The sequence below is a fragment of the Staurois parvus genome, unplaced genomic scaffold (genome assembly GCF_062004578.1).
Source record: "Staurois parvus isolate SC_StPar_1 unplaced genomic scaffold, SC_StPar_1.0 ptg000604l, whole genome shotgun sequence".
NCBI lineage: Eukaryota > Metazoa > Chordata > Amphibia > Anura > Ranidae > Staurois > Staurois parvus.
In genome coordinates, this window is record NW_028318400.1 from 45,795 (window position 1) to 60,539 (window position 14,745).

Consider the following 14,745-nt stretch of genomic DNA (forward strand, 5'->3'; position numbering starts at 1 on the left):
GGTGCCCCCTTGTGGCAACTCATCTCCTGATAAGAGAGTCTTTGCAATCACTCTGCACATGCTCAGTTTAGTGTGTAAGGCTACAAAAGTTCTTTCTTTTTTTTTTTTGGGAGGGTTCATGTGATCAGCACAGGGCCAATCAGCACTGTCCAGACAAAGGGTCAGGGGTTATGCAGCCTCGCAGGGCAGTCAAAGGAGAAATAAAACTCCTCCTACAAGCTTTACCAGTGCTCAGCTAGACACTGATAGAAGTCACAAGACTGCTATATACTACTGATGAGAAAAGGTATTTAGCAGTTTATATTTACTAAAATAATTGCACTTCCATATTTTGTGTACTGTGGCAGGCCAGATATAGTGAATACAGGGTCCTGGGTTTAGTAACACTTCAAATGCGCATTGCTCAGGTGTGAATGCAGCCTTAATATAACCAATAAAATATATTTTGTAATATGTTGCACTGTAATATGCATGCCTAAAAAGTCCCAGGTTTTATTTATGACTAGTGTATACTTCCCCAGGGATGCAGGAGTAGCACCCATAGATCACCTCATATCCAACTGCAGCATTAACAGTATCGGGTCAGCAAGTGCTGACGGAGTATAGAGGTGCTGAATACATGCCCATCAGTGGTGGCAATAGTGGAATAGAACAAGACAGGTCAGGTAGTGCTGGCAGGGTACAGAGGTGTCCAAATTTCTGGTCAGTCAGTGCAGGTGAAGAATAGCAGTGTCCGATTTAGGGTGGGATATGTGTACTGCCTTACTGGTTTCCTATCTTTGCCTCTATCTAATACCATAATTGGTTTATCTCTGTCTTTTACAGTTTTCTCTACCTTAGATAACCACTATCTTTCTTTCTGCCCAGCTGATTTTTTTCCTCCATGCACTTTGTTCTTATTTTCTTTTTTTAAAATAATTTTCTAATGGCAAAGCTTCCAAGATACATCAAGTCAAGTCATCACATAAAGTCTTGCCAATCTGCATGGAGGAATGGGCCAACATACCAGCAACAGTGTGTGCCAACCTTGTGAAGACTTACAGGAAACGTTTGACCTCTGTCATTGCCAACAAAGGATATATAACAAAGTATTGAGATGAACTTTTGATATTGACCAAATACTTATTTTCCACCATTTGCAAATAAATTCTTTCCAAATCAGCCAATGTGATTGTCAGGATTTTTTTTCTCATTTTGTCTCTCATAGTTGAGGTCTACCTATGATGCCAATTACAGGCCTCTCTCATCTTTTTAAGTGGGAGAACTTGCACAATTGGTGGCTGACTAAATACTTTTTTGCCCCACTGTATATCTACAGCTTTACATGTACTACAGATATTATGCAACAGGACAATGGGGCCAAAAGGCCCATGAGCAATAGTACCAGACTCTGTCAATTGCATTGAAACATATGGAACTGAACTAATGCATAAATAGAAAAAATGTATGCTGACAACTCTAACACTTAATCTTCACAACCATATTATCATGTGACTCATGACTTCTATGATGCAAAATTAACGGTTGACTTCTCAGAAGAAAATGGTTAATAAAGGGGAGACTGAGGAAAAGGAAAGAGGGAGCATAAGAAAAAGGGGGGGATATACCATGAACATGCGGGTCACACTCCAAAAGGGTAATGTGACAGGAGACCCATAAGCAGAATCTTGGCTACTAAATGGTTCAGCTTAAGTGGACTCAGTACGGGCAATATCCTGTCGGTAGGCTTTCGTACACATAAAAGTATCTCCAGGGCCCCTATTTGTCTCTAAATTGTTCTTCAGAATTGTGGAGTGTTGCTGTTAATTCTTCCATATAGTGAATATCATTGATTTTGGAGTAAAGCTGGGATGCAAGCCTTTGTTGTGATAAACAACTGCATGGTAAGAGTTTACCTATATTTCTGGAGGGGTCTCTCTGTCAGGTGGAGTAAGCATGCAGCTGGATTTCTTTTCAGATCAGCCGAGGTCAAATGTTTTATGGCTGCCGTCACCTCCTCCCAAAAAGGCCTTAACATGGGGCAGGACCAAAAAATATGGGATATAGTGCCCGCCTCCACCTTGCACCTCCAACACGTGTCTGGGAGTGTACCATCCATTTTACATAAGGTACCCTGTACCATCTAGAGAGAACTGTGTACCCAACTTCTTGGTACTAGTTTGCTATGAAAGATTTGTGGGCCAAGAGGAAGATTTTTTCAACCTATATCAACTTACCAAAAACTAACTAAAGCTGGGATCGGTTCATCAGAGGGGGCCATTTTTATTCCTTAAAGGAATCACTTCAGATTTCTCTACATCCTTTCCAGATGTGCACACACTTACATCTGTGTCAACTACCCCCTTCAAATGTATCTATCTTTTCTGCTATTAGACCAGTTTGCATGAAGGTTCCAGGACAATTAGAATAAATTACTTTGGATGATAGCAGCAAGAACCTACAACTCTGGGCATTATCCAAAATCCATGAATGTAAATGATGGTATCCACAATCAGGGAAGGACTGGGCTGAGGGAAAGGGTTTGGTGTGGGGTTAACAGGGAGGTATTTCCAGTACTAAAAGGCAGCAGAACCCATAGTCAGTGACACATGGTGTGCATTGATATTTAGCTACCTGTTCTCCACTCAGATCTGTGACTACAGAATCTTGTAATAGAAAGTGTTCAACTCCAACTTTCTTTGCATCTAAAGTTTCATGTGAATAAATGTTGAGAGCTGCAAAGGAAGTAGATGTTAAAAGATGTGAAAGCATATTACAATAAACTATGTGTTTTAGGTACGCCCACGTTTGACCATGTCTACCAGTCAATGCTGTACCATGGCATGTTTTTAATGCTAAATGTTCTTTATACCACAAAAAACTGTTTCTACCATAAAAAGTGCTGGTTAGTTGTGTTTACCCCCAAGGCCAAAGCTTCCCAGTCTTCCCTTGTCAAGAACCCACTGATGTGGACAAGGGCTGTAAATAATGACATCCAGAACCCAAAGATGAAGTCACATTATGGCATTCAACTATAATTATTTTATTTTTTTAAGAATACACACAAGCTTGGGCATAATATTTATTACATAATTGGAAATGCATTGTTTTCAAGAAGCTTGCAGTTGCTTCTATAGAACATTTATCTTGATTCTCTTTTAACTAGAATAAAATACAAGATAAGAGAGTATCATCATTACATTTATAAATAGTTTGTAAGACAAAGTTGCCTAAAATCTACAGTAGAGGTTCCCATTCATGATGGGAGGGAACAAAAAAATTTCAGATGTGAATCATCAGAGATGTTTCTAACCTGAAAATTTTATATTACTCATTTAGAACTTTTTGGAGTATATTTATTTTGGAACTTTTTGAAACATATTTTCATTTACAGAAATGTTTTTCACATATTTTGTTATTTGTTACACATGTTTATTATGTGATGAATATATACGTATATGCACTTGACACTTTGGTATATATGATGCATTCTATTGCATATATTGCACTGTGATATATGTTTTACATGAGGAATGTATATGCACTTGATACTTTTATAGATGTGTTATATATTTTTTTTTCACCTCTGATATAGATCTCACTAGGATTGATTGCACATAGACTGCACATATTTTCACATTTTTTGCTGCAATAGTGCTTCCTCTAAAACATAAATATTTCCAGTTGATGTATACATCAGTTGGCAGCTGTGCTATTATTTTTGGTTGGTAAAGATTGTGGCGATGTTCTGAATATTTCTGCAACACTCGAGTTTGCTTACATTTGCCTTTGTTGGCCAAGAATTTTTGTACAAGTCAGTACCATTCAGACTACATCATAATATGCACTTTCATAGAAAATTGAACAATCGGTCATCCTGATTTTGCATAGTGTGGCTTTAAGTTGGTCATTGAGGGTTTGAATCTCAGCCGGTTCAGCAACAGTTAATTCACTGTTGGATTTTACATGCGATTAGTGGCTATTATAGCTGCTAGCAGTAACCACAATGGCTCCACAGGAGCAGTTATTACTAGTGGCTATTATAGCCAATAACAGTAATCACTTTGTTCTCCCTATCCCCCCCCCCCTACCAGGAAAACAGAATGGCTAAGTGGGAGGGAGGGACCCTGGTTGCAGGAAAGAAAATCTCTCTGTTTATGGTGGCTTTAGAAGAGAAGAGGGCTTTAATGTAACAGGAGGGAGGGGCTGTGTTAAGGAATTTACTTCTCTAAAGAATTCAAATTTTTAGCAAGTTCAGCAAGTGAATAAAAATAATAATATATATATAATAAAAGGATTTTCAATTACTTTATGTTTCAGTGACAATGGTCACTAAGACAAGTAGAGGACTGACTCTCCCCAGTAGGAACACAGACAGCAATAAAATCCTAACAGAAGGTTCTATCCCATCCGTATTCTATGCAGAATTAAACAAATGCCTTTCCATACACTTTGATATTAATACTATAATATCAATACTTACTTTTCTTATTATTTAATAATGTATTTATTTATTTTTTGTTTGCTTAATACCAGAGCTGCAGGGAGATTTGTAGGTTGCAACAGCCTCTTCATCTGGAAAAAAGGAAGAAAACAAACTCCATCAGGAAACGTATCTACTAGAAATGCAATAGCATAGTCTGCAGGGTAAACTGCTACTTTTTTTCTATTAAAATCAAGCCGATTCTGCCTGTTTCAGTTCCTGACTGTACATGAAATATTCCAGGATAGGTTGGTTGCTAGGTATGAGGCTTGGGTTCTGCCACTACCATGGGTTTACAGTTCAAACCTGGGATTTTCAAAGTTTGTAAAGTGCAAACATTTGGCAGAAAAATTTGCTATCAAAAGCTTTTGCCGCTGGTCAGCTGAGTCACAAGAGGCAATAATTTGAAGGAAGAGATAACCCAGTCCTCTTTTCATAAATTGTCAGGGTATGTCAGAGTGGTTAGTGACAGTATAAGTAGGGGAAAATACTGTTTTTTAAAATGATCTATTTATTTAATTTTGGCATGGGTCATGTCCCCCATAGTGGTGCCAATCTTACCATGGCTTTTTTGACTTTAGCTTTCTTATTAGTCATACAAAGTGCTAGAATTGAATAATCAGATTCACTCCCCATAGTTTTCAATGTGATTCAGCACAATATTTGCACACTTTTTGCAAGATTTGAAAAATTATTTGTGAACTGAACCCATTTGCTCTTCACTATTGGTTGTTCACCATCACAATTCCTACTTGTCAGTTGCGAATCAGCACTGATTGTGGGTGGGTGATTGGTGAATTGTCCCTTGTTACAACATTGGCAGTCATGCCACCCACTCTCTTTGCTTCATCATCATCACTTGCACAGGAAAGCTTCTATTGGTTTATGGAAGCAGAATATTTTGAGGAGCTGGTCACACACAGCTCCTATTTCTTTCAGTTGTGCATTTTGTGCAAGACTGTTGGAGGCTGGGGCCCCAACTGGTGTTTCTCTAAAAAATTGCATGGAGTTTCATACATCTTTATTACTTGTGGTCTTCTAAGAGTGGCTGCTATGAATTACTTGTAGGTACTGAAGCAATATGTAAAGTATATCAGTATTAAATGACTGTTTTGTCATACACAAAACTTTTTCTACACTTTTAGATTATGTAATATTACCTTTCCACTTCAATAAAACTTTTATAAAATGTTAAATGGACCCATTTATATCTTTGCACATGCATGTTAACACAAGTTATGATGAGCATTAGTATGTGTTTGTTTTAAGGTAGCCCATTCCAAATGAATGAGCTGCCAAATCATCCCAACGTGCCTGAAATTTCACATGACCTTTTTTTCTAATTTACCACAATGTAGTACAGAGCATGTTGCTGTGCCGTTTAAAATAAATGTCATCACACCACATGTTCTGTGTGTTTCTGCAATGCGGATATGTAAAAAAAACCTAAATGAAAACTGGAGCTCTGTTTTAGTCATTCTATGTAACACCACAGCAGAGGTCTTACCTTTTCTTTATCTTACCTGTCTCATAATAGTCATACACTTTCACAGTGGCCGGTTTCAGGCCTTTCACTTCAATGTCCTGTTCTACCAGAAAGGAGATATGTACGGGACTGTGGTTCAGCTAAAAAAAGAAAATGGCTTACATTATGGCAGCAGGCTCCAACTGGTTCCCTGGTTCCTTGTACCCCACATGTTCCCTCTCTTATTACTAAAAGCAGCTTTGCAGTCTGTTCTTTGTATTGGGAATAGATGTTTTGGCACCTACTATACTATGTGGTCTTCATAAGCACAAAATGAATTAATGACTATACAATAGACTGTATATAGATTAATAAAGATGATTAGAGCATCAGTCCACCAAAAAGTCATGTTTTAGTTATAAATGGAGCATGCTAGGCTTAGTCAACCCTCAGCTTCTTTTGCATATTGGACACATCAACAGTGAGACATCCCTGCCATTATTCTCAACTTTGTTCCTGTCTTCCTGGGAATTGTAGGTTTTCACCTTTGTGTGTTGTATCTCCTCCTGTTATAATCTCCATAGTATCAAATAAATATAAAATACAACATGGAGAATGGAATGCCCCTGATAATGACCACAGCAGGGGTACAGACCCAGGAACTCAAGCACAGAGATCTCACCAAGATGCAGAGATATAATAAATTGTCAGGTGCTTTGTCTATTCAGCATCTATCAGTAACTAAAAATCAATTTTGAATGGACTGACCATTTCATATAATTTCCAATATAATATAGGATATATGAGTGAAACCTTTCATCACCACTTGTTATAGGTAATAAAGCCAACAGAAGTCCTAACATTTTTTTCCACAAATCCCAAATGCAAAATGAAAGTTTGGCTGGAGTCAGGCTTTAAAATGTATAAAACTATAAAAAAAAACAGATCATATTTTGAATGGATCCAATGATGGGAATGAAGAGCTCTGGACACATCACTGACCTCATTCAGATACAGGATCACCAGATCGGTGCTGATTTCACTCCTCTTTATTACTTTGTCATTCTCCAGCTAGAAAAAGATTTAGATATTTATTAGTAAAATTAAATCTTTGTTAAACTACCTATTTAAAAATATCAGAATATTGCTTCAGTTAGATGTACATTTTTTTACATTTTGTTTTTAACACTGAAGAATTTAGCAACTCACTTATAAGACATTAAGGTTGATTTACTAAAACTAAAGAGAGCAAAATCTGGTGCAGCTGTTCATGTTAGCCAATCAGCTTTTAACTTCAGTTTGTTCAATTAAGCTTTCACAATAAAACCTGGAAGCTGATTGGCTATCATGCACAGCTGCAAAAGATTTTGTACTCTCCAGTTTTAGTAAATCAACCCCTTTGTGTTGAGATATCTAACACTCCATAATATAACACAGTGAAAAAATACACAATAATGTCCAATCATAAATGTCAGACAACACCCTGAATGGGCTATTAACAGAAGATTATACAATGCATTACAAGCAGCAGGCAGAACAGATAAAAGATTTAATTGATTGTTCTCTTAATCCTCCAGATATATTGCCAGATAGTTGTGGAGGCATTGAGGATTGCATCTTGACCACTTGTTTATCCTGCTCTGTGGAACACCACTAAAAATCAATAGCAACCAGAGAACAGCAGTAATAAAATGACAGTACAGCTGGAGGGTTTTAGGAGAACAACAGATTAAATCATTTATCTGTCCTTGTCTTTCACTTGTAATGGGTCATATAATCCACTATTAATAGCCCATTCAGGGTGTTGGGAATGCCTAGCTGTCTCAAACAGTAAAGCCTGATTCACATTTCCATACTAAAACACATGGTAGTGTATGTACCATACATTGCAGTGCCATTCATTTGGAATGGTACTCCTATGCGCTAAGACAGCACACCTGCATTGTAGCATGCCACAAAACAAAGCTACACACAGGGCTTAAAATAAAGGTCATGTGCCAAGATGTAAATGGGCTCTAAAGTGCTGAGATCCTGGCATGGAAACATGCATGTAGATCATGAATGTCAGAGTAAGGAAGAAGACTGAAATCTTTAGAACATGATAATTCTGGGTAACTAGTATTTTCAACTGGAAAGGCAAGTAAAGATGGCTGCCATACATCTTCACAACACATATTTTTAAATTACCCAGATAGTTCTTCATTTAGACATAAACAGGAAAAACTGGTAAGAAATATGTTGGTTAGCACTGCAACTGCCAAGCAACAGAGACGGTAGCTGATTTGTTTTATTATGCAGGTGAAGATTTCTCAGTATTCTGGCAGATCTTAGAGAAAAATACCCAACTCTTGCATTCTTAGTGCTGCTTGTTTATTGACCTATTCACAACATGATTATCCCTAGTAATGTTCAAGTCTCTTTAATTACAAGCACCACTAAATGTCAATCTGAACATGGGCTTAAGTGACCTGTGCAAGTAGAACCCATAATTAGAGATGATGTAATAAGGAGAATCACCAATTTGGCACTCCGTTTTTTTTTTTACTTGTGCTAGGGGGGTCTGCTATACTACCGTAAAACACATCCAGACCGTTCAGCCGATCCTCAGACTCTGATTAGTCAGGTCATCTCTGAATACGCCATTCTCAGGTTCTGAAAAGATGGTTACATCTGAAGCTCTTAATTTCAAAACTACATATGCATGTGTAAAGTCTCAGGCAGAACGAAACTGATACACAAGAAATGGACTGATGCTACAATATATTGGATTTTGCCAAAACCACAGAATAGGCAGTGCCTTGCTAAGCACTTTTTTATTATTTTTTGTTCCCAATTATTTAAGCATTTCAAGTCTGGGCACTTTCATCCTCCGGGCCAATTTTCAGCTTTCTGTATTAACGCACTTTGAATGACAATTGCTCTGTCATGCAACACTGTACCTATATGAATCTTTTTCATTTTTTCACACAAATAGAGGTTTCTTTCTTTTTTGATTTTTTTCACACAAATAGAGGTTTTTATTTTTTTTTTGTTTTATAAATGAAAAAATACCAAAAATTCTAAAATAAAAAACCTTTTTTGATTAGTTTTTGTTATAAAATTTTGCAAATAAATAATCTCTCTTCATAAATTTAGACCAAAATGTATTCTGCTACATTTTTGGGGAAAAAAATAACCCAAAACAGTGTAAATTATTTAGTCTGTGTGAAAGTTATAGAGTCTACAAACTATGATATATATATCTGAAAATTGATCAGTTGAGATGCTAAAATGCTACAATGACATATGGTGGTGATCAGAACATTGGTATGCGGTATGGCTGTGATCAGGACTCTGGTATGGGTTATGGCAGTGATCAGGCTGTTGGTATGGTGTATGGTGGTGATCAGGATGTCAGTATGAGGTATGGCAGTGATCCAGACATTGGTATGAGATATGGCTGTGATCAGGATGCTGGTATGGGGTATTGCAGTGATCAGGACGCTGGTATGGGGCATGGCAGTGATCAGGACGCTAATATGGGGTATGGCGGTGATCAGGAAATTGGTATGAAGTATGGCAGTGATCAGGATGCTGGTATAGGGTAAATGTTTTGACACAGGCCATAAAAATCTGACAATTATGCCTGATTATATTCAGGAAGATAAAAAAAGATCTTTATAATGTGTACTATTGTTTTTGTACTTCTATTTTCAGGAAATTATCATTATTATACAGGATTTATGTGGTGCCAGAAGTTTGCAGAGCATTTTAAAAAATAAAGGGAAAGAGCACAAGACAATTTGATACAAGAACCACATACACCAGGTGGTGGAGCCTGAGCATGGCGGCGGCGGAGAGCTCAAGGTAGGAGCTCTCCAATAAGGCTCCCCCACCCAGCCTCCCCAGGAACCCTATCGGAGTCGGGATATGCCGGGGTGAGACCTACCTGAGATGCTGGGGCCTCGGTAGTGGAGTGGAGATCCGGGGACGAGGAGAACTGGGAGCTGTGGGCAGAGATTGACCCATCCGGAGCTCGGCAAGTAAGAGAGCTGGGAAGCCGGGTTGCCGGGAGACAGGAGAGCGGCGTGACCACGTGGTCAGCCGCAAAGGAGTGCTGGGAATGGAGGAAGCCGGCCGGCATCCCGAGAGGAGAGGAGTGAGACGGTCGGCTTCTCAGAGTACCCCCTGGCTGGATACCTGGACCGGAGAGAGGACGTGTGCCCTAGTATACCCAGGAACCACGGATACCCCTATGGGAAAAATCTAGGGAAATATAATTGAAGCAACCCTGTGGAATCCCCCTGGAGATCGCTCTGAGGATAGTAGTTTGATGTCAGCAGTATGGAGCCGCATTGAAGAGAAGGAGGAGAGAGCTGGGTGAGTGGAAGCGGCTTGAAATAAATTAATGCTTTTTTCAAGTGTTTTCATGTTACTGTTTAAAAGAGCAGAAGATGAAGGAGAGATGAGGGGATTCCCAGGGGCTTTGAAGGAGAGATAAAATGAAGAAATTAAGCAACCAAATAAGGAAACCAAGTGGACAATTTATTAAGCAAAGAGGGGACCCTATCATATAGTTGTAACACCTATTGTCTTATGAAACTATAGAGGAGAATAAGCCCCACAGAAGATATGAAGAATAAAAGTACTAAAGGCAGCGGGCTTAAAGGGACCCAAACGGGAACAATTAAAAAATACATGTCTCAGGGAAATGTGACCCCAGAAAGGCTACAAGGTATAAATGGAAAAGGGGAAAGTGATATTAGTCTGGAAAATAGCCCTAGATTATCATTGGGCTTGAATGTTAGTAATCAGCAAATAATTGGAATGGTGGAGTCGAGAGAAATGGAAAGTGATATACAGTGGGGATCGAAAGTTTGGGCACCCCAGCTAAAAAATTGTATTAATGTGCATAAAGAAGCCAAGGAAAGATGGAAAAATCTCCAAAAGGCATCAAATTACAGATTAGACATTCTTATAATATATCAACAAAAGTTAGATTTTATTTCCATCATTTACACTTTCAAAATAACAGAAAACAAAAAAAAGGCGTCTGCAAAAGTTTGGGCACCCTGCAGAATTTATAGCATGCACTGCCCCCTTTGCAAAGCTGAGACCTGCCAGTGTCATGGATTGTTCTCAATCATCGTCTGGGAAGACCAGGTGATGTCAATCTCAAAGGTTTTAAATGCCCAGACTCATCTGACCTTGCCCCAACAATCAGCACCATGGGTTCTTCTAAGCAGTTGTCTAGAAAACTGAAACTGAAAATAGTTGACGCTCACAAAGCTGGAGAAGGCTATAAGAAGATAGCAAAGTGTTTTCAGATGTCAATATCCTCTGTTCGGAATGTAATTAAGAAATGGCAGTCATCAGGAACAGTGGAAGTTAAAGCAAGATCTGGAAGACCAAGAAAAATATCAGACAGAACAGCTCGCAGGATTGTGAGAAAAACAATTCAAAACCCACGTTTGACTGCACGATCCCTCCAGAAAGATCTGGCAGACACTGGAGTTGTGGTACACTATTCCACTATAAAGAGATACTTGTACAAATATGGTCTTCATGGAAGAGTCATCAGAAGAAAACCTCTTCTACGTCCTCACCACAAAAAATCATCGTTTGAACTTTGCAAATGAACATATAGACAAGCCTGATGCATTTTGGAAACAAGTTCTGTGGACCGATGAGGTTAAAATTGAACTTTTTGGCCGGAATGAGCAAAGGTACGTTTGGAGAAGAAGGGGCACAGAATTTAATGAAAAGAACCTCTGTCCAACTGTTAAGCATGGGGTTGGATCAATCATGCTTTGGGGTTGTGTTGCAGCCAGTGGCACAGGGAACATCTCACGAGTAGAAGGAAAAATGGATTCAATAAAATTTCAGCAAATTTTGGATGGTAACTTGATGCCATCTGTGAAAAAGCTGAAGTTAAAGAGAGGATGGCTTCTACAAATGGATAATGATCCTAAACACACCTCGAAATCCACGGGGGATTACATCAAGAGGCGTAAACTGAAGGTTTTGCCATGGCCTTCACAATCTCCTGACCTCAACATAATTGAAAATCTATGGATAGACCTTAAAAGAGCAGTGCGTGAGAGACAGCCCAGAAATCTCAAAGAACTGGAGGACTTTTGTAAGGAAGAATGGGCAAAGATACCTCAAACAAGAATTGAAAGACTCTTGGCTGGCTACAAAAAGCGTTTACAAGCTGTGATACTTGCCAAAGGGGGCAGTACAAGATATTAACTCTGCAGGGTGCCCAAACTTTTGCAGACGCCATTTTTTTGTTTTGTTATTTTGAAAGTGTAAATGATAGAAATAAAATCTAACTTTTGTTGACATTTTATAAGAATGTCTAATCTGTAATTTGATGCCTTTTGGAGATTTTTCCATCTTTCCTTGGCTTCTTTATGCACATTAATACAAATTTTTGGCTGGGGTGCCCAAACTTTCGATCCCCACTGTACAAGCACCAAACAAAAAAGAGATGGCAGAAATGTTTGGGGCCTTAGAAAAAATAATAAAGAATGAAATGGCAACTATCCAAAATGATCTGGGGCAGGTGCTGATAAGAGTGGAGGAAACGGAGGAGAAAATTAAACATCAGGCCCAAAACTTTTCTCAATTAGAGAAAAAAATAAAGAATATGGAGAAAACCCAGGAAAAATTGTTGTATAAATTGGAAGTAAATAGGGACAGGAGGAATAATCCAAGGCTGAGGGGTGTCCCAGAGACTGTAGATGGGGAAGTATTGCAAGAAGAAATATGTAAAATTTTAAATTTTATAATGGACAGATCTGAATTAGAAGTGATTAAAATGGATGGTGTCTTGAGAATAGGAAAACGATATCAAAGTGTTGGGAAGGAAAAACCGAGAGATGTAATCGTCCAACTCCACAGATATGGAGATAGAGAAGAGAATTTGGAGGAAGATTAAAGGGAAAACAACGATTAAATATGGTGAAATGGACATTCAGATTTTTGCAGACCTTACACCAGAGACCTTGTGGAGAAAAAGAACTCTGAAACCTCTGATAGAGCAGATGAGAAAAAAGAATGTGTCTTATAGATGGGGGACTCCAGTATGCCTGATTGGTTGGAAAAATGGAGTAACAGTTCACTTGAGATTTCCAGAGGATATGAGGGATTTTTGTGAAAGACTTGAGTTGCAAAGAATGGAGATTGCCGGATGGGAAGAAGAAAATAGAGAATGAGGAGAGACAACACAAGAGGACTGGCAGTCTGTTAGGGGGAGAAGGTAGAGGGGGAGAGTGGAGGAGGGGAGAGAAAAGGAAGTAAGGGAATTTTTTTTTTCCATCTCCTCTCCTCTCTTGTGAGATTTTAATATCTCCTTCGGAAGTATATTAGGAGGTTTGAGGAATAGTAGTGATATAGAAAAAATAGATTCACTGCCTTAATAAGGACCTCTTAGAGATCTTCCTCTGGGGGATATTGTGGAACTTTAGTGAGTTGATTTAATGGATGGGGAGTGTTGGGGAGGTGGGTGGGAGGAGGAGCTGCCCATGGGCGAAGTTCAAGAGAGAACTTTTCATTAAGATAGATGAGTGGAGATACCACCAATTGAAACACTTTATTGGGAATCTTCCGAAACCTTTGAGATTGAGAAAGGATTGGAATTTGTTTGAGAGGTTGTTGGAATTACGTGGAGATGGGAAATGGGGCACGGCAAAAGTTTATAAAATTATCACTGAGTTAGACACACACGCAAAGCCGATGTATATAGTAAAATGGGAAAGAGATTTGGGAATAGAGATAGATGAAGACAAACAAAGGAAAATATATAGACTAACACACGAGAATATAAGCATGAGAGAGGTGGAAGTAAATTATAAGTGTTTAACAAGATGGCACATTGCACCGAACGTTGAATATAAGATGAATGGGGAGAATACACTGGAGTGTTGACGGGGGTGTGGAAAGATAGGTATGTTATATCACATATGGTGGGAGTGCCCAAAGATTCAAGGTTTTTGGGAGACAATGGTTCATTTGATTGGGATAATATCTGGGATAAAGATAGGATTGGATCCAGAGTTGTGTCTATTACACAGTACAGAACTATCAGTGAACAAATACAAAGATTCGGGTATATGGTATTATCTGAATGCGGCAAAGGGTCTGATACCTAAGTTTTGGCATAGTTCAGAGGTGCCGAGAGAAGAGGATTGGGTGGAAAGAATGAACCAGATATGTAGGATGGAGAAACTGTATTATATGCAAGAAGACAAGATGGGGTTATATTATAGGAGGTGGGGAAATTGGGAAGATTTTGTGTCCAAGGTGAAATATATGAAGCAGTAGAGTGGGATATGTGAAAATACTTAAGAAAAGATGTAATGGAAAAATGAAGAGTGGGTGGTTTTATGGGTGGGGCGGTATTAGATAGGCGGTGGGAGGGTAATGGGAATAAAGATAGAAAGGGATATAAATGATGGCTTTGTATGTTATATGAGAGTAATGATGGAACATGTATTTTATATGAAAAATTAATAAATATTTAAATAATAAAAAAAAAGACAATTTGATTCAAGAGGACCAGGAGGGTCCTCCTCATGAGATCTTATAATCTAAAAGGGCAAGTGATACAAAAGGTAATAACTTTGATGGATAAGGCTGATGGAGAAAGTAGGAGTACAGTTTTTTTGGTTGAGGTAAGATAGGCTTTCCTGAACGGATGTGTTTTCACCTAGAGACAGGGCTGGAGATGTCCAGACAGAGTAGAATGTGGAGTTCCAGAGAATAGGTGAGGCTCTGGAAAAGTCCTAGAGGCTAGCATGAGAAAAGGTAATAGAAGAGCTAGAGAGTAAATGGA

The 14,745-nt window shown here is 38.6% G+C and overlaps 1 protein-coding gene across 2 annotated transcripts in view; it reads right to left on the reverse strand.

Annotated features, from left to right (window-relative positions):
* Window positions 1-2,988: 2,988 nt before the first annotated feature.
* LOC149449760 (alpha-2-macroglobulin-like protein 1) overlaps window positions 2,989-14,745 on the reverse strand; it is a 128,671-nt gene continuing 116,914 nt past the window's right edge. For both annotated transcript variants that reach the window (XM_089692746.1, XM_089692747.1), the window contains exons 34-37: window positions 6,930-6,998; window positions 5,986-6,088; window positions 4,463-4,554; window positions 2,989-3,141 (exon numbers count right to left, since the gene is read on the reverse strand). In XM_089692746.1, the coding sequence (XP_089548872.1) occupies window positions 4,487-4,554; window positions 5,986-6,088; window positions 6,930-6,998 (240 nt within the window). In that variant the 3' untranslated portion in view covers window positions 2,989-3,141; window positions 4,463-4,486. The remainder of the gene's footprint in view (window positions 3,142-4,462; window positions 4,555-5,985; window positions 6,089-6,929; window positions 6,999-14,745) is intronic.